Source organism: Drosophila mojavensis, unplaced genomic scaffold, assembly GCF_018153725.1.
Source record: "Drosophila mojavensis isolate 15081-1352.22 unplaced genomic scaffold, ASM1815372v1 contig_16, whole genome shotgun sequence".
NCBI classification, from domain to species: domain Eukaryota; kingdom Metazoa; phylum Arthropoda; class Insecta; order Diptera; family Drosophilidae; genus Drosophila; species Drosophila mojavensis.
In genome coordinates, this window is record NW_025318693.1 from 706,205 (window position 1) to 726,061 (window position 19,857).

The following is a 19,857-nucleotide window of genomic DNA, read 5'->3' on the forward strand; positions in this document are numbered from 1 at the left end:
AAATATACATTTATTACCGTTATTAAATGTATTAAACAGTTTTAGTTCAGTCTAGCTCCAACAAATTTTTATCTACCTCTTCGATTGCCAGCGTACTGTCCGTAACAGCTGTTCATAGGTATTTTGGACTTTTGTGAGAACGCGTGCAGCATTAGTTTTAATGTGTAAAAGTTTTATGTTGAGTTTGTAGGGAAAATGTCGTGAAAATTGAATCCAATGGCAATTTGTGCTCACATTAACGACTCGTTAGATATTCTGTTATTATCAAGCAGCTGAACAAACAACATGTCGACGGGCTTCAAATGCCGGAATTGCGGTTCCAATGAGATCGAGGAGGACAATGCACGCGGTGATCGCGGTAAGCAAGCAGCCGACAGTCTATAGATTCCCCAATTCTTCGACTTCAGACTTCTTGTGCTTTTAGTTTGCATGAACTGCGGCTCTGTGCTGGAGGATTCGCTTATTGTGTCGGAGGTGCAGTTCGAGGAAATGGGCCATGGAGCCTCCGCTATTGGACAATTCGTGTCTGCGGAGTCTTCAGGCGGCGCAACAAACTATGGCTATGGTAAATTCCAAGTTGGATCCGGCACAGAGTCGCGCGAGGTGACAATCAAGAAGGCCAAGAAGGACATCACTCTTCTCTGCCAGCAGCTGCAGCTGACCCAGCACTATGCGGACACAGCGCTCAATTTCTTCAAAATGGCCCTGCATCGACATCTGACACGGGGACGCAAAAGCACCCACATCTATGCGGCCTGCGTCTATATGACCTGCCGCACCGAGGGCACGTCACGTAAGTGTAGATAGATATTACTGTAGTCCCTTCAGAAGTACTTATCCAATCTCTGCTTACAGATCTGCTCATCGACATCAGCGACGTACAACAGATTTGCTCCTACGAGCTGGGACGAACTTACCTGAAGCTGTCACATGCTTTGTGCATAAATATACCATCCGTAGGTGAGTTTGAACTCGGAGTTTTTATATACCCGAAAATGGGGAATCGGGCTGTGATTTTGCTAAAATGCAACAGGTGGAATAAGGCGTGGCTAACCCCTTTAAGTTTATATATTCTTAATCAAAACGACGAGCTGAGTCGATTTTGCCTTGCCCGTCTATTTATCTATCCACCCATCTGTCCCCTTATATTGACGCATCGATATCAGAGCTCGTAAGATCCAGGGACTTGAAAATTTCTTGTAAGAGGAATCGTCTCGAACAGGCTTAAAGGTTGAAGAATATATTCTATCCGCAGCTTTCATTTCATAATATCCTTCTTTAAAAACATTTAAATTCGAGAAAAATCTAATATATTTTATTGATTAATAGTCGTAATACATAATTCATAGAGTCATAAACAATATATAGGATAACATTCGTCTTACGCATATGGTATATAAAAAGTTTGTTTTTTATTTTGAAAAAATAAAAAAATCAGTACAATTTTCAAGGAATTGAAAACTTGAATTCAAATATGATTTTTGCGCCGTGCAGCTCAAGAAGATTCATGCAGATTCGTTTATTCGATATTAGGGGAAATCAAGTCTATAATTGGTTTATGTCGGCCTGGAAAAAAGGCTTTTATATTACGTTTATAGAAATAATGCAACTACAAATGCACGCTACAAGAAATACATAGTTATATTAATAATTTTAGCGCGTATATAGCATGTAATCTGTGTATGTCTTTGTTTTGTGAAGAAGAATTTGGCATTTACTAATGCTAATTAAGTGTGTACATCTTTTTACGGTTAACTTGGCTTTCAAATTCCTACGCGTACTTTAACATGGCGTAATAGACTCTTTCAAGTGTATATAGTGTATATATATATGTTGGTTTAGTATATGCTGGCAAAAAATATTTCTGATATTTAATATGTATGTATATATCTATATATATATATATTCTTGTTTTGCATTCAGTTGTTTATTTAGAATATATTTAGTTATCATTAGCTTGACTGATTGCCCGTTGTTTACTTGCTTATTGAAGATGCCTTCGATTACCTTATCTGCTTGCTTGCTTCGCAATGTCTCTTGGAACGTATATAGTATTAGTAATAGGTTTGGGTGTATATCATCAACTTTTGGGGGCTTACGTTATCCAAATTTTAAATAGTTTCTTTTTGTATGCATTTACCAACAGACGTTATATGTGTATGTATGTGTGTTTGTTTATATGTATGTACTACGATAACTAGAGCACTCTACTGTATTGTGATTCTATAAGTGTTAAGTGTATATATATAATAATAATATGTATCTATATATATATATCAATCTAATATCGCTTTCCTTAAAACTCCAATTTGCTTTGTTGTGTTGCACTGAAAACCCATGAGTTTCGATTTTGTGTTTGTTGTGGTTGAATCTGTGTTGGTCTCTTCGATAGCTGCTGCTGCTGGTGCTGTGTCTGCTGGCGGTAGTAGCAGGCGCCCTGCCACTCCGCACAGTATAGCTGCGCGCATCAGGTGTTGCTGCCATCGCTGCTGGCGCTTGTGCTTCCGACTGGCAGCTCATCAGCAGCGTTGTTAGCATTGTTGCTGCCATTGGCTGTGACTGTTCCGCTGCTGCCGCTTGTAATGGCTGGCGTTGCTCCTATGGGCGTGGCGCAGATTGAGCTTGTGGGCGAGTTGAGCGCGGTGACTGCTGTGGGTCCGTAAAAGATCAGTTCGGGTATCTGGCCACCCTGCACGCCGGTGCCGTTGGTGCTCTCCGACGAGCACTGGAATTGGAATGTAACATTGCCCATGAGCACCTCAGACATGCCCTCTTGCCCGAAGAAGCTGAGCTCGTTGCCATCCAGTATTACTGAGGCTGTGTAGTGACACTCCGGCTCTATCTGTATGGGATTCTCGAAGAATACGTGGAAAGTGTTGCTCGAGCCATCCGAAAAGAACTTTGTGTCGTTCTCCGCTAGCGTGCGACCCAAACGCTTCAGCTCGATCTTTACATTGTAGTTAGCTGCACCCGTGGACGAGCCGTAGAGCCCAAAGCCCACAATGAATATTCTGGTCAAGCAAGAAATATGTATGTGAATAGCTGATTAATTTTAGCCTGGTTTGGTTTGACTTACCTGCGATCCACTGAGAACTGTATGGAGTCGCAGCGGCCTCGATAGCGCCACTGATTGGAGCGATAGGCGCACGATTGAAACCGATGGCAAACTTGAGTTTTGAGACCAGCACGCGGACGCGTGGGAAAGCTGAGAGTGGGCTTGATTTTTGCAGTGAAATGCAAAAACATGTCAATTGTCTCCTGGGACGTGAGTATGCCCGTTTGGGCAACGCCATTGGCGAACTCCTCCAGGCTCATTGTCGGTATGCGTATCAGATGCAGTGCCTGGCCTAGAACGCGGCGCTTGTTCGCCGACGTTTCGTCAATGCTCATCTTCTCGCAGGCATTCACGGCCCAATTGAGCGCCGCTTCAAATAGATGAATCTCCTTACAGTTTAGGGTCTCGCGCGACAATATTGATTCGAATGTTTTGAGGTCAATGTCCACAAAATCTTCGGACTTAACCGCCATCTCGGCCTGGGCATCTATCACTTCCCAGCAACGTTGCATCAGTTCGGGCTCCTCGAAAAGACGCGATTGACTGAGAAGTAGGCAGGCGTTTTTTGCCGTCAACTTGACTTCCAGATAGTTGACGCAGGCGCGCGCCAAGTGTGGCACAATATACTTTTTAGCTGCGTACAATGTGGCCAGTATGTGTTCAGGTTCCAGTTTGATTTCATCACAATAGAGATACCTGGGAACAAACATAATGCCAAAGCGTCTAAAATTGTTCACTAAGAGAGTTCTGATTGACTCTTACCTTAGCAGCGTTAAGAAGGCTGTGGGCTCTACATCGGGTACCTTTATCTCCTGCTTGTTCTCCGCCAATCCGCCGTAAAACATGGCGTAAAACACAGAGCTGCCCGTGGCGAGAATGTACTTGTGTGCGGGTATGGTTTGAATGGGATCGAAATCTATTCAGTGTGGAGGACATTGGATTTGGAATTGATTAAATTATTTTGATGATATGCATGCTTCGGTTTAACTCACCGAACTCGCTGCCCACAATGAACTTCACGTCCGACAGCAGCTCATTGTTGAACATCGCTGCATTGCGCTCCAGCACGGTTGCCTTGCTGGCCTGCCAGTTCGGATCGGCCGTGTCAATGGCATTCGAGGCGCCAACAGCGGCATAGCTGCTATTGCTGCCCGCTGCACAGACGTACGATCCGCTGCCGCTGCTGGGCGTTGTTGTTGCCGTCGCTGCATTGGCAGCAGCCACCGCCGAGGCAATGGCCGCGGCTGTCGCTGAACTGGAGGGCAGACAGAATGTGGTCGGACTGCTGCCACTGTTGTTGCTATTCAAGGCGCCAGGCGAAGCCAGCGGCGAGGATGGTGCACTGATCGGCTGTGTTATTTGTATATTGTGATCGGCGGCGCTGCCTGACCCCGGCCCCGGGGATGTGACTGCAGCACCACGTTGCTGCTGCTGTTGCTGGTGGTTATGTGGTGGCGAGTGCAAGAGGCCGTTGCCATTGTTAAGCGTCTCCACTGTAAAATTGAATAGTTATAAATTACGCATTTAGAATATAGTCTTAGCATTATATCTAAACCGTGGCCAACCGAACTCCGCCAGTTTCTGCACAATTCGCTGCAGCATTTGTTAACCGCTAGACGGCGAGGCCTCACTTCCACGACTGTGCTAGCAGCCATCGGTGCCCCCATTCGTCGTGGCTGCAACAGCTGCGGCCCCCTCCTATAACACTCCCCCATATCGGATGCGAACGTAATGTGGAGCGTCCAAAAATAGCGGCTCTTCTGTTGCTGCTAAATCTGCAGCTCGCGACTTTTAGCACGGACCCCAAAATCTGCTTTTTCTGTGTGTGTCTCTTTGATATTAATAATACTCTGCGTGTGCATGTGTACCTTGGTGTACTTGTGTGTGCGTGAGTTACTGATGGGAGATGATTATAAAATTTTCACTGTTCAGGCTTTTTACATGACAAAAATATTTGTACGTTGTTATTATAATAATAATGGAGAACTAGATAATTCTATACGTAAATAATCAATCATAAATAAACAAACCCCGCCTCCTTTCTCTTTCGCATCCTTCTACTGATACCTCAACTGTCATTTATTTTGTGGAAAATCGATAACATACACAGCCAGAGACACACACACACATGCATATGTGCACATACACACACGCGCACCTGCTATTTTGTCTATTTGGATGCATTTTTCTTACCATTAATCCAGCCGCCGTTAACCTGCGAATGTGACATGGATTCTTGATTGCGCTTATTTGTCGATTTCAATGAGAATCGGTTTAGTGCGCTGTTGTTATTGCTGCCAGTATTGCTGTTATTATGATTATTGCTGCTGCTGCTGCTACTGGCCATGACTACGTTTTGTGTTTGTATTATTTGAACAGCAGTCAGAGAGAGATAGAGAAAGAGAGTGGAAAATTTGGAGCACTATGCAAAACAATTCTTGTCCGCAATAACCATATGTTACCACTATAGTTTTACTTTTGATTAAGTGCGCTTTATACTATTTCAATTAACTGACGGCATTTGTAATGCCATTTTGAGAATTAAACTAAGCTGCGTATATTGGCTTGAGAGAACTTGCTGCAGTCGGCAGATTAAAACGCAAATCGATAGACAGTGGCGGTAAGACGATATGCGATCCACAAACAACATCCACGACAGCGATGCATTTGTCTGTTGCCAAGTGATATACCAACCAGCTTTTGTGTATCTGTGTGAGCGCGTGTTTTGAATGCGAATTAGCTGAATTTCAATTTACTGTGGATTTGCGTCAGTTTCGCAAGTTTCGCTGGGCCGCAATTCATTGATTATATCATGGTCGCGGTTAATATGTATTTCCGTCATGCCAATTTGAAGCTCAGTCCGCGCACTCGCGCACTTGCCTCTGTCCCATATAAAAGCGTCAGTTCGTACGTGAGCCTTAAATATTACCATAGCCTTGTGCAGCAGCTGGGGCCAGCATCATGTACATATTAGTCCATGCTTGAAGCTTGTAAACTTGACGCATATTTTGTGCTTGAATACGGCTATTGATTATGGCCCGGCTGCGCATATTTAATATGACCACAAAAAATTTGAACTTGAAATCGATTTGCTTGCCAGAGTTTGGTCATCGCTGCTGTCACCGCTGAAGGTTTGTCGATTTCTTAGCATACTAAAAATCACACATGCACACACACACACAACAAATCTTTACAAATCGAACACGCACATGCACATAAACATCTAACAAAAAGTAAAACAAGTTTTTGCTTCTGTGCAGTCCGCCGACTGCGTGTTTGGGCCATGAAAACACACAACAACAAAATGTTGTTGACCTTTGCGTAAACGAAAACTCATTTCGGCAGCTTTTCCTACAAATTTTCACTCAATATGTTGAGTACTTACTGTTCGATTGGCGTTGCTGCTGCTGTTGTTGTTGTTGTTGTTGTTGTTGTTGCTCTTGTTGTGGCTCGGGCGGCGGCATTTCCTCGTTTTCCGGAACGCGCGCAGCGTATTCCGGCTCATAGTTGTGCGCATAGGCGCTGCCCCAATGGCCGGCAAAGTCGTCCTCTTCGAGCGTCAGCAGATGATCCAGCACCTGGACGCCGCGTTCGAGGGGACCGTGAAACTTATTAATTAGCTCGGAGAGACGCAGATTGAGGCCGTAACTGGCGCCGCTGACGCCACTTGGCGTCCTCGTGTCGATCGCCCAATAAAATAGATGACGTCCCAGATGACTGCTCAGATGGTTTGCAAAGGCCTCGATCATCTTTCCCTTGGCATCATCTCAGCCCCATTTAACATTTTCCGACTCTGGCACTGCAAAATGGAATAAAGAGAAGACTTTGAGGTTATGTAATGTAATCTAACAGTCACTGAACTCGCTCTCTCTATCTGTCTCTCTCCCTCTCTCTCTATCTCTCTCTCTCTCTCTGCTCATCTAACATTGCCTGTTTCTTTAAACCCAAATCTCGATTTACACTTTCACTTCCAGTTCCCACTTCCACTTGCCATTTTCATGTCTATTTCCACACGCATTTCGGATTAGCTACAGGAAGTTATTGAAATTTGGCTCGGCCTTGGCATTTTTTGTTTGCTTGTTTGTTTTGTTTCTCTTTTTCATGTCTCATGTAATGCGATCTGTTCGCATTTGCTTTCGTTTTTCCCAGTCATTTCTGAGGGAGAATCCACACCTGTCGTCGTCGCGCTGCCTTTTCAGATTATGCAAGCAGCCACGTTTAATTGACAGCAATGCGAAGTCCGTAACCAAAACAAAAAACTGCGACACACACACACACCGATACAGATAAAGGCAAATATTGTGGTGTCATGCAGCGCATGCGGGTGTGCGTCGCGACGCTTAACAATCAGCGAACAGCAGCTGCCACGCCCCCCTTTCTGCTCCGCCTCAGATCTAGCAAATTATTTGCCGAGACCGAGTGGAATTTTTGGCAAGCGCTTGTTTCCGGGGCGACCAGCTTTGTATATAGCCATATATGAGCAGGTCTAACACTCAATTAGCTGATTTATTTTTTATTTATCTGAAATAATTGAATTAAGTTCCAAAGAAATCATAGCTCTTCTCTACATATAGACTTTGATGATAATGCCCACAGAAATAGCTGTGCCTAAAGTTCTTGTATAGAATAAAGACTAAATAAATTTATTATCTAGTCAAAAAAAGTCCTCTACTCATTTTAGACTCTACTATTGATCGCTCACTCTCCTATAGTATCAATGTCTCTCTTAATCCTTTCAATTTTTTCAATACATGGTATGTAAACTGTTATCCCAGTGTGTTTATGCGTATATAAGGTAATATCTTAAATAAATATTAATTAATTCATTTTTGTTTATTTAGTTTTCATTTTTAAATATTAGATTGTTTTGAATCCATGCAAATATATCATTTTTTTAATTTTTATTATAGACCCAACCACATAAGAAAATCTAAATAAATTTGGTTATATTTGCTTGCTATATCTACTCTTGCACATAATACCCTCTCCTTGAGGAAGGTTGTAGGGTATACTACAATTATTTCAATTAAGCAAGGCGCATCAAATTAGTTAGCTTTTTATATACATGCATATAGATAGAGTCTTTATAAAGGTGTAGGCCATAGGCAGCTCCGCTCCATAAGAACGTATTTAGGTATATACTTCTATGTATATTATATATTATGTATGCATATACTGCATATATAGTATAGGCGCGTATGCCAGAAATGCAAAATGCATTTCGTTGCATTTGACAGCAGAGTCACGTTTAGCATGCAGCAGACGTAGGCTTAATTGTTTTTATCTTTTCTACCTTTTTAAAATCAGATATACATACATATGCATATAGGAAGTACCTGAACGTAAAATTGACGATCTTTATTTAGTATCGTTAACTAGATTGGGCTAATTAAATTACTGTCTGATTGGCTAGTCTACATACATACATATGTAACGTATATGGAATGAATCAGATCGATTCGATCGAATTAAGATGACAAAATATTATAGCTTATATGTATATTTAGGATTAAAATGCTGCTGTCAAAAAAATATGTCTATAAATAACATAAATATGTAGGTAAATACATATATAAATATCGCATTAATATAACATGATATCGTGTCACGAATTTTTCTTCTTCTCTTGTCTATCGAATTTTCCTAATTCTGCTAATTTGCATCGTGATTAACTCGTGCTTTTTCAATAGGATTAGAGTGACAGCGGCCAAAATGTTATTCGAGTGAGTTAGCTGCTTCTTCTGCTTTTTGCCTTGCATCCTCTAATTCCCCCTCTGTGTGAGACAGAGAAAGATAGTTGTTGCTGAACGTAGCTGACTGCTGCTGAGTGTGAGCGAGATGGCCATATAGGCCACTTAGACAGGGCTGTTATGATTGTCAGTGGCCAAAGAGAAGCGACTAGAATTTGTCATTCTGAATGAAAGCACATTGTGTGTGCCAGCCCAGTGAAAATTCGTTATTGTGGAGGATTTTGAAATATTTACAATTAAAATGGATGGTGAGCAAATTGAGAAACACTAGACATACATATATCGATATATATAAATTATACATCAAATACTTTTAAATGTAGGCAGCAGCACATCTAAATTCTCTGAGCAGCGCAATAAAATAATCGAAAATAATAATAGAAATCATATATCAATCATTTTGTACAGGGTATCTGCACTTCTGTCCACTCATCAATTATTCCCTTTGTTGATTGTTTATGCACATTTGACTTAATTTGTTGTTGTTATTGCTGTGGCTGTTGAGCTTCGCATTGGCTTTTGCAGTTTGTCAGCGCATTCGAAATTTGCGCTTGCATTAACTTTGCGCGCCCTTTTCTTAATTTATGTATTTCTTTTGTTTCGGGTTGGCCTGGCGCTCGCTGTTTTCATTACATTTTTTCATAGCCTCTTTAATTGCGAGTGTCGACCCACTTTGACCACGCCGGGTCAGACCGCAGGCGACCCATAGACAAAGCGACAGACCGACAGACACAAGACAACAACAACGACGAAGACGACGAAGACGACGACGACAACGGACCCAGACCCCAAAGAGACCCCAAAACCGACGCCCGCGTAACACTTTCGATTTTTATTTCCTCATTACACGCGCACCATGCAAAACAAAAGTAAAAAGACAACAACAATACATATATATATATATATATATATATATGTATATAATATAAGAGTTAAGAAAAAAGTGAAGACTTGACTCTTTTTTTGAGCTGCTGAGTTGGTTTTGCTGTTCGCTTTGTGGGCCACTTTAAGCAAATATATCTCATTGCATTTTCACGTTTCAGTACAAATTGTGCAATCGCAACGCATTTGCGCTGATTGGCAAAAATATGGCAAGGAGAGCAGCGATTCGTTTTACCTGACTTAATCAGTTATTGATACATAAAAGCCAAAAGCTTTGCCTTAAGTCTAAGCCATCGCTGAGCCATAGGTGAGCGGACAGGTCATTCGGGATCACGTGGCTGTTGATTTGACGATTTTGCACTTTAATTAATGACTGCTTGTCAGATCGTTCAGTTATGGCTCGTAGAACCAAGTCGTTTACTTTCATTGCAGCTTTCGTGTACAATTTTGAAATGTTTTGTTTATTAGCTGATATATATTATTTCATTGCTGATATATGAAACTCTTACAGTGTATTTGTTTTTATAGAATATTTGTATTCATATTTATCTGTATTCATAGAAAATATTTATGTACATATATATCTGCATTTATATAGAATAAATATGAATTTGAATTATTGAATATTGTATTATTCCGAATATAAAAATCTATAGAGTATAGCTAAAATTACTTCCTGGTAGATCATCAGAGTTGTTCGTATTAGATAAGACTGTTAAATATAATGTTCCCCTCTTTAAAATATGTAGTTCCTAAAAGAAATCAGCATTTATTTTCAAGATAAATGTTCCCATTATATAAGTATTATAAATAGAAGATTTCTCTATTCGGCGTGATGATAAGTTTGGCATGGATCGCTGTAGCGCAATTAAATAAAAAACACTTAAACTCTTGTTTACAATGCTTGAAGCAAAAGAAGTAGGTAGAAACAATGCTAAAAAAAAAAAAAAAATAAATAAAAAAAAAAAAAAAAATATATGATCATGGAATTTATTTCATTAGCTTAAACAAACTTTTGTATAAAAGAGAAAAAAAAATGTTTTAAGTAGAATCCCAAAGACAACAAAATTCCTGAGACCCAAAAGCCAGTTTAAACTATGTAAATAAATAAGTTCTTAATCAGGCATCTTTTTATTCCACTTCTACTTGCAATATTGAAAAATAGGAACGATTAGCTGTAGCTGATATAAAATATATTTTTAACAGCCCTTGGCTGAAAATGAATCTGAAACGCTTTCGTTTTGGCATCTGGCAATGCAGACACAATTCGTTCGCAAATGCATTTCCACGAATGAAAAATACGTGCGCTTGGCACAGAACTTATTCAATTTCCTCGTGAGCTGGCGAATTTCTATGAAACTCTCAACGTGTTCTGTTGGATATCTAGCAAAACATAAAATTTGAAGACATGTTTGGTTAAATTTACATAAAATTAAATATACAGAAGAAACATGATGTCATAGCTATAGTTTGATTAAGTTTATAATCGATGTGTTTGACGGGTGAATCGATTAGTTAGAAATAAAAAGAATTGAGCGGAATTGGGAATCTGAAAACAGTATTCACAGCTCATAGATATATTGGATCTATGGATCCCAAGATCGCAACGCTTAAACTGGCAGACGACTCGACTTTTGATCCTTGCCAACCAAAATAATATATACTAATATATGTATTTATGAGATCTGACACGCCCATTTAATTTTAAAAGCTTATATTGTTACTAGAAAATTCCATTTTGAGTGTGTTCAAGGTAATAAAAGTTTGCGTTTTGAACTTTTAGGTGAAATTGTTGTTTCAGCTCTTCTCCATTTCCAGATTCGCATTCAGCTAGTATTGTTTGTTTGCTTAACGAATTTATTTGATTTTGAATAACTTAGCGCTTACGGCCGTTGAAGAATCAGGGTCAGGGACATCTCAGCTCCCATATGCTCCACAAATAAATATATATAAACGCATTAGCTTAGCTCTTGAAAGTTGCTCTAGAGATTAGTTTTAGAGTATCTGTCGCTTCGCTTATGAGTGATCTTAGCTCATCTTTTAGTCATTGTCGCTTAGCATTTTGTTTTGTATTTTTCTGACGCCTGAATCTGAAGCTGAGGTGTATCTCAAAGGTGTTGTCAAATTACTTAATGCCTCGTTTCGAGTGCCCTTAGGTGGTTTCGCAATCACCCAGCCAGTCAGTCTGTCAGTCAGTCAGTCAGTCAGTAAGTCAGGTGTCGGTCGGTTGGGCCTTGCGGTTTAGACGCTTTGATTTGCAGATAATTTTATAGACATTAGTGTGCAGTTTTTTTTTTTTTTTTTTTCTCTTGTATATTTTTAACATGAGCAACAATCTAGTCGCTTTAAATATTTCTCTATATGCAATTACATGCATGTACATATGTATATATCCAATTTTGTTTCGCTTTTTTGGTAAGTCATGATGCATTTTGTCTTAATGACTTGCCGACTTGGCTTTGTGAAGTCTTTGAAAAGCGTTTCGCAATGGGCCCAGAAAATAAAAACCCCCAACGCCACGCACACACACACAATGCGATTTACTTAAGTTCTTTATCGAGATCAAATGATTCGCATAAATTTGCTTATCATCTTCACTCGACGGTCTCTGGCCGTGTATTTTGTTAAATTGATACATTCATATTATTCGTTGCCTAAACCGGTTCTTGAAGCTCAATCACTTGGCTATTCTATGTCCGCCGCTTTGAATTGTCATCAGGTTTTTTGGGCTATTCAGAAATGCTCTGAGCTCTTCCTCTTCTATTTTCGTATTATTTCATATTTAGATATTCATGTCTCAAGTTGTGCGCGCTCTGCGTGCGGAATTTCAATGAATTATTTGCCAACGAGAATAAAGAGACAGTTTTTGTTTTATTTGTATTTGTATTTTTACTTTGTCTCATGCTCGGTGGCTCTGACAACGGGCGGGGCCAATTTGCAATTGTGGTTGCTGTTGTTGGTGGTGAATGGTTCTCAAACTAAATGGAATCGTTTGTCAATATGGGAAGCTGTGCTGTGCTGTGCTGCGTTGCCATGCCCAAAACTACAATCAAGAAAAACACCTCAGCAAATTAGCCATAATTAAATATTGTTAAATTACACAGCTCAGCTTAAGTTGATTACACAAAGCTTTCAAAACTTGGGAAAATCGCATTATATGCATATATCTTTTATATAGTACTATTGCATACAGCATTACATATTATATAGTATAAATATAGTTGAGACGTGGTAAGTTAAGTGTGTGAATTCGCTATGAGCTTTCACGATTGTTGCATAGAGAGTTCATTCTAAATACAATTGCTATTTCTTCTAGAAATCGACTGACATTTGATGCACATCTTAGACAGATATTGAAGCTTTTATAGAACAGACCTTTTAATTTTAAAGTCATTGAAAACATATGTGGTTAGGAGGCAAGTCAGCTTCTTTAAAACTCTTAATCATTTCATTTTTTATAAACAAAGAATAGCATTGTAAATCTGCATACAGTCGAGTCTCGATAATTAGAATGAATATAGCAGAAAACTGTGAATATGCCAGTTTGAAATGTAATACGCAACTAACTCAGAACAGAATTTAGTTACTGTTTAGCTAGTGTAGTAGTTAGTGCGAAAGACTTTATTATTTTCGCGACGCTGCTGCTAATTTCTACAGAATTGAATGTAGTATTGAATACTCTTCGATTTTTCATTTAACACAATAACTAATTATCGATAATATTCTATTTATCGTTCACTTTAGTGATAATCCCTACATAAATAACACTAAAATAATTAATGGCGTGCTCGACTAGAAGATATCCAGATCCGTAAGAGGGTTCACTTAATTATATGTATAATAAATCAAAAATTGTCAATGATAAGCAAAGATGTTTAGGAATTGCTATTTTTGGAATACAACTTCGACTGAGTTCATTTTGTAGTATTGAAAGCTAATATGCAACAATATTTAAATAATAGACACAAAATTATAAAATTATAAATAATATAAAATTATAAGTTATAATTATAAATATTGTTATCTATGAACTGACGGAATGAATTGAGCTTTAATCTAGAGCTGTATACTTACATATGTCTTAGGGTTTTCATGGGAGATTGAATGGAAATTAAGTGGAATTAAATATGCACGAGTAGAGAAAAATGTATAGCTAAATTATAAGCATTTAAAGTTGAGGAAAAAAGAAATAGGAAATAGAACAGGCCTAATTTAACATGGTTATTGTAACCTTTGAAGAATATCTATAAATAATTTATAGAGTAATTTTATTATTTATATTGAATGCAAACCTTTTACACTGCCTATCAATTTTCTATGAGTATATAAAGAACACTTAAAAATTTCTGTGTTTCATCAGCAATAGACTTCTCTAAATTGCAGCCGAGTGATTGGCACACCTTTAGAATATGCCTTAGAATTAGTAATTAGTGTAAAATTAACTTAAGGCTCGACTAAAGTGTGCAAGTGCCATTGAGGCTGCACAAGTAAGCGCTCATTAGACTCCGTTAGGGGAGGGGGGGGCTCGCAATGAATGACCAATCAATGAATTGTCAAAAATATGCTTAGATCACAATTTGCGCGTTCAGCTCGCTATAGATAGTTAGGGTGGCTCAACATTCTGATCGAGTCGTGCGACTCGTACGACTTACTGCAAAACTTTGAACCTTAATTTGTTAGCATATACTAAAGTGTTTAAACACAAGTTTTATTTATATTTTTCTAGCACTTTCTTTTAATTTTTTTTATTTTTGTTTTTCTGCTTTTGCCGGGTTTTGAAACCCTTTTGTTGACTTTGTTATGTGGTTGAGGCTTTACTCGGTCAACAGCTTCTTTGTTGTATTTTTGTTTATATTGACGTCATTAAAATTATCGATAAACTATTTTATTTTTTTCTCTATTTATAATATATGTCAAGGGGCAGTTTTGGAGAAAAAGAGAGAGAGAGAAGGAGAGAGCGAGAGAGTAGAGAGTGAGAGCGCGTGTGTTGAATGTTAATTATTTTGATTTACAGCCGGTAAAATGATAATTAAACACTTCATTCTTTTTATTATTTATTTGTTTGGGTCTTTTAATTGCAAAGCACTTCACTGCGCTGAGAACTTTTGTTGTCTGCTGCTTGTATTTTTTTTACAGAAATTTAGATATTTGTTTACACACATACATAAATATATATTTAAGTAAATTAGTTTGTTTTTGCACGCACTTTGCCGGCTCTCAGCTTAATTGCACATAAATTAAAGCGTCAACAGAAGAACGCGCTTGTTATTTATGTTTCAGCGATTTCTACACCAACACACGCACACATCAAACTTAACTACATATATAGAAAAAAATAAAAATTTTATAGAAATCTTTTTACATGTTATTTATTTTAGTTTTGCGCATGCGCGTCGATCGATTTTGCTGCTGCTGCTGCTGCGGTTTGTTGCTTGTTCGCGAGCCAACGAACGAATTCGTAATGAGCCACGATGACAGCCACGAGGCAGCTGCTTGACGATCGACGTGTTGCCGCTCAGGTGTTTCGCCTCTCAGGTATTTCGAGATTGCTGTGAACGCAGCTTGTGTGTGAGAGAGTGAGAGAGAGAGAGAGAGAGAGACTTATTCAGAGTTTGTGCATTAATCGCATGGGATATTTGCGCTGAGTTTCCTATATGAAACTTAATGTCTTGTAGAGTGTTAATAAAATATTATTGTTTGCCATTTCAATTTCGGTTTTATGCTCGGCTTTGAAAAGCGTTAATTTAATTTATGAAATTTGAATTTGAGATCAGTCAGAGACAGAGCTAGTAAGAAAAGGTATATACAAATATATATTACAATTTATTTTTCATGTACTATTTAAATACATTAACAGAGTAATTATTTTCTTTACATTTATATATTTTTTAAAAGCCGCATAAATAATAACTAATTAGAGCTATATATATAATTAATATATATGTATGTAATGAGATATAATAGCTTTAATGAGTTTTTATGTGAATCTCAGTTTTAATTTCTAATTCTGGCTTAGCTCAATTAGCTTTGGTATGAAATTATTGCTTGGGAAGACCCCAGCTTTTTTAATATCAGCTTCAGTTGGTTTTTTTTTTTTTTTTTTTTTTTTTTTGTTTGGCCAAAAATTTAGCCCTAACTTTAGCTCTAATTCCACTGACACAATTTTGAGAGCCGAGCTTAATTCGTTGTTAATTGATTAGGACAGAATGCAGAAATCGAAGGTTGCTGGGATCGGTTCAGTTGTAGCCAAATATTCCAGTCGCGCTGCTAGTTAATAATTAATCGTGGCTAAATTAAATAGCAATTAGGCCGTCGCGTTGAGTTAATTGCGCCTTGGAAAGCGCTTGTCCCAAATTGCTGGCATTTTGCAAGGGCAACAAAGTGTTTGCCAGTCAATAGGGGCGGGGCCGCCCAAAGGGGTTGCGGCTGTGGCGGGCGTGTGTTGCGTAACACGCCCAAAAACAATAATTGCTGTCATGACAAACGCAAAAATAAAGTTTAAATAATAATAATTTCGCTGGCTCCTGCGCGGACAGGGAAACATTAAGAAACCATTAGCAGCAGCAGCAGCAGCAGCAGCAGCAGACATTTGTGGCCTCCCCTGGCTGTTAAATAGTGAAGCTACTGCAACAGCTGCTGGTTGAGTGGGTCTGCTGCACAGAAGGGTCAATGCAGTCGACAGTCGAGCGAGAGCAGCGACAACGGCATCATTTTTCAAGTGCCACCACTCGACAGTCGCATGAGTGGGCGGCTTGAACTCGGGCGGGGCCCGGGTCGCCTCAAATATGCGCATTCATTAGGGTTTAATAAATATTTTTTTTGCGAGCACACTTGCTGCTCGCTCTGAAGAGCGGCGTGGTCAAAGGGTCGAATGCCGTCAGCGTTTAGCAGCTGCCGCAGTGTGTCAAGTTGTGGCTCAAACAAGGTTTAAGGACTTCAATGTGGACAGTCACACGCACACACATACACACAGCAAGTCAATACATATATAGTTTTATATTCGCATTGTTAAATGCAAATTTGTAGCTTCAGATTGACGGTCAATCGCTCGCACCGCACGTTTGTCAAATATTAGCACCGTCTCGCTTGGCGCAGTTCCGCCGCAAGGTCGACTTGGTCCAAGTCCATTGTGGACTTAGTGTTTTGTATTTGATATTTGGTATTTGATATTTGGCGTTCATGTTTGTGCTCTTCGCACTCTTTTCGCACGTCATTTTCAATTTTTCCAGTGCGTTTTGTGCACAGTTTATGATGTGGCCTGGCCTGGCCTGGCCTGGTCTGGCTTGGCTTGGCCAAATACTAATTACTGCACGCTGTGCTGTCTCACCTATTTTCCATGCCCAGGCCAACTAATTACCGCACTAATAAGCAAACAGTAATGGCCCAAAGAGCATAAACAATGCGAGTCACAAGCGACGTGACGTATGCGCAATATTTTTCAAAATCTATCGCATGCTATATTCAAAATATACCAAACCTCTCACCGTCTCTCTCTCTGTCCGTCTCCGTCTTACTCTGTCTCTGTCGCCGTCTTGGCTGGCCTCTCTCGAATGTCTCCGCTCTGTCTCTCCCTCTCTTTCTGTCTCAGACGCTGTTCTCTTTCGTGACTGCGCTCAATGCCAGCGTCTTGTAAAAGTTGAATGAATTAAAATATATATGTATATATAAATCGTCTTGGCGTTCGGGTTCAAGTTTGTTTTTCGGCTGTCGCATGGCCGGTTATTGGCTATTTTCGATTACACTGCTTAGAGCCGCTTTGAAGGTCGCTGAACAAGTTCTTCTGCTGCGGAATGTTATCAATGTATGTTGACCATGAGCCTCCACAGACAAACAAAAGGCCGATAAAACAAAACAAAAACAAAAACAAACACAAACTTGTTGCTGTTGCAGTTTTGTTGTTGTTGGGCGAGTTAATTGACGAGTTCCTCATTGCATCATTGTGACGCCTTTTACAGATCCCTGTCTCTACATAATGCGCTTCGCCAACCGCCTGCAGCTGGGCCCAAAGACCCACGAGGTGTCCATGACGGCGCTGCGCATCGTGCAGCGCATGAAGAAAGACTGCATGCACTCGGGACGACGGCCCACCGGACTGTGCGGCGCCGCTCTCTTGATAGCCGCGCGCATGCACGAGTTTAGCCGCACCATAGCCGACGTGATCGGCGTCGTTAAGATACACGAGTCCACGCTGCGCAAGCGCCTCTCCGAGTTCGCCGAGACGCCGTCGGGCGGCCTCACGCTGGAGGAGTTCATGACCGTCGACCTGGAGCGGGAGCAGGATCCGCCCTCGTTCAGAGCGGCGCGTATCAAAGATCGTGAACTCATACAAAATGTGAGTAAAATATTCTATATCAATATAATCGACCAGAACTAGCTTTCGTTCCTTTACATAGATGGGCGTGCACGAGCTGACCGAGCTGCAAAAGGAGATCGATGCGCATTTGGAGAAGGATATTGGCAAGTATACCGAGAGCATGCTGCGGAAGGTGACCAAAGGCAAAGTGACGACGGCATCGATACAGGAAAAGTCGGACAAATTTGCGCAGAAATCGGAAAAGGAACTGGAGCTGGAGGAGTCTAGACAATTCATTGAGGCTTCCAATGCTGAGGCCATCAAGGAGTTCATTGCCAACAACACGGACGCGGACACGGAGCTGGAATCGAAGCCGCATACGGCCATGGCGAATGCCATGATTGAGGGACTGCGGCCCGACATCGAAGCCATTTGCCGTGTCACCGAAAGCGACTTGGAGGATGTGGAGCGGGCCAAGCAGCCAATGGAGACGGAGCTATATATTGACGACTTGAATGACGAGGAGCTGGATCAGTATGTGCTGACAGCGGAGGAGGCCGACACCAAGCTGAGCATGTGGAAGAACCTGAACGCAGAGTTTCTGCGCGAGCAAAAGGAACGCGAGGAACGCATGGCCAAGGAGCGTGAGGAGGGCAAGCCGGAGAAAAAAAAGCGAAAGCCGCGCAAGAAAGTCATTGGACCCTCGTCCACAGCTGGCGAAGCCATTGAGAAGATGCTGCAGGAGAAGAAGATCTCTAGCAAGATAAATTACGACATTCTGAAAACCCTCACAGAGGGCATGGGCTGCCTTACGGGCGATAGCGAGGCCTCAGCGGAGGAACCCAAGCCCAAGACGGTGGAGGAGCTGGCACAGACGCCCGTCATTGTGGAGGAGGGTCCGATTTCCAGTAAGCAGAGCCGCGGCAAACCGAGCTACGACATGCCTGGACCCAGTCGAAAACGCGTCAAGCTAGAGGCCGGCTTGCCCGTCAGTCAGCCAGAGGAGCAACTGGAAAAGAAGCCAGAGATCGCGCTGGAAGCAGGTAAGCCAACGGCTTCACTTGCATTGCTGACAAACTCATTGCTATCTCTGCTATTTCAGACGAGTTGGACGAGGATGCCGAGGTGGATGAAGCTGATGCCGAGCCAGAGGCGGAACCTGAGGCTACGCTGCAGGATATGCTAAACCAGGGCGCTGGCGATGAGGACGACGAGTACGGCTACGGCTTCGACGAGGAGGAGGAGTACTAACCACAGCGACATGGCATGACATGGCATTTAGCAAGCATTATGGCACATTCTGTATGGTCGCTTTTATACACAAATTGATAATCAGCAACTACTCATAATCTAATTAAATTAAGCTTTAAATCTACAGACATCTTTTCCATCATATTCCACGTCTATTTCTTGCTTCACTCTGCACTTGTTGCAGTTTCTTGTTCTCCTTTTTGCGTGTTAGCAGCCATTAAATCATCGGCCCCTCCTGCCCGGCGGCCTTAGCACAGCCATTTACATGTTGAAGCCGTGTTGCCGCTGCCTGCCTGCCCGCCTGCTGGCGCTGCTCGAGTGGCATAGGGCGGCGGAGTCGAGGTTTTTGCTGCCTCTCTGTTGCTAGTTTGCTTCTAATTGTTGGCGCTGCCGTGGCGCGCCTGCAAGTGCTGCAAATAAATATTTCACTCTTAATCATGTTTTGCACTCGCTGTGCACTGTGCGCGCGCTTGCCTTTGTGCTTGTGTTGTTTTTGTGCCGTAGCGCCCTGGGCGGCCAGACGGGCAGCCGGGCAGCCAGTCGGCCGACCAGCCAGGAACTTGACTTGGCTGCTCGCCTCACAACCTCACTGCCTCACGGCTTCACTGCTTCGCTGCTTCATGGCT

General features: G+C 41.1%; 2 protein-coding genes across 3 annotated transcripts; one reads left to right on the forward strand and one right to left on the reverse strand.

Moving 5' to 3' along the window:
• The first annotated feature begins 111 nt into the window (after window positions 1-111).
• On the forward strand, window positions 112-19,355 carry LOC6573832 (transcription factor IIIB 90 kDa subunit). Its single transcript, XM_001999855.4, has 6 exons — window positions 112-358; window positions 425-793; window positions 856-960; window positions 17,643-18,019; window positions 18,081-19,023; window positions 19,083-19,355. Exons 1-6 carry the CDS (start codon window positions 286-288, stop codon window positions 19,229-19,231), a joined length of 2,016 nt encoding a protein of 671 aa, XP_001999891.1. The 5' UTR covers window positions 112-285; the 3' UTR covers window positions 19,232-19,355.
• Window positions 1,294-6,843, reverse strand: LOC6573834 (BTB/POZ domain-containing protein 6-B). 2 transcript variants are annotated; one of them, XM_032733593.2, is made up of 5 exons: window positions 6,441-6,843; window positions 4,048-4,548; window positions 3,818-3,971; window positions 3,077-3,751; window positions 1,294-3,011 (listed from the first exon to the last, which is right to left on the reverse strand). In XM_032733593.2, the coding sequence occupies exons 1-5, from the start codon at window positions 6,802-6,804 to the stop codon at window positions 2,468-2,470; spliced, it is 2,238 nt and encodes a 745-aa protein (XP_032589484.1). In that variant the 5' UTR covers window positions 6,805-6,843; the 3' UTR covers window positions 1,294-2,467. The 2 variants fall into 2 exon arrangements, with proteins under 2 accessions (XP_032589484.1, XP_032589485.1); XM_032733594.2 differs by lacking the exon at window positions 6,441-6,843 and adding an exon at window positions 4,611-5,032.
• Window positions 19,356-19,857: the final 502 nt, after the last annotated feature.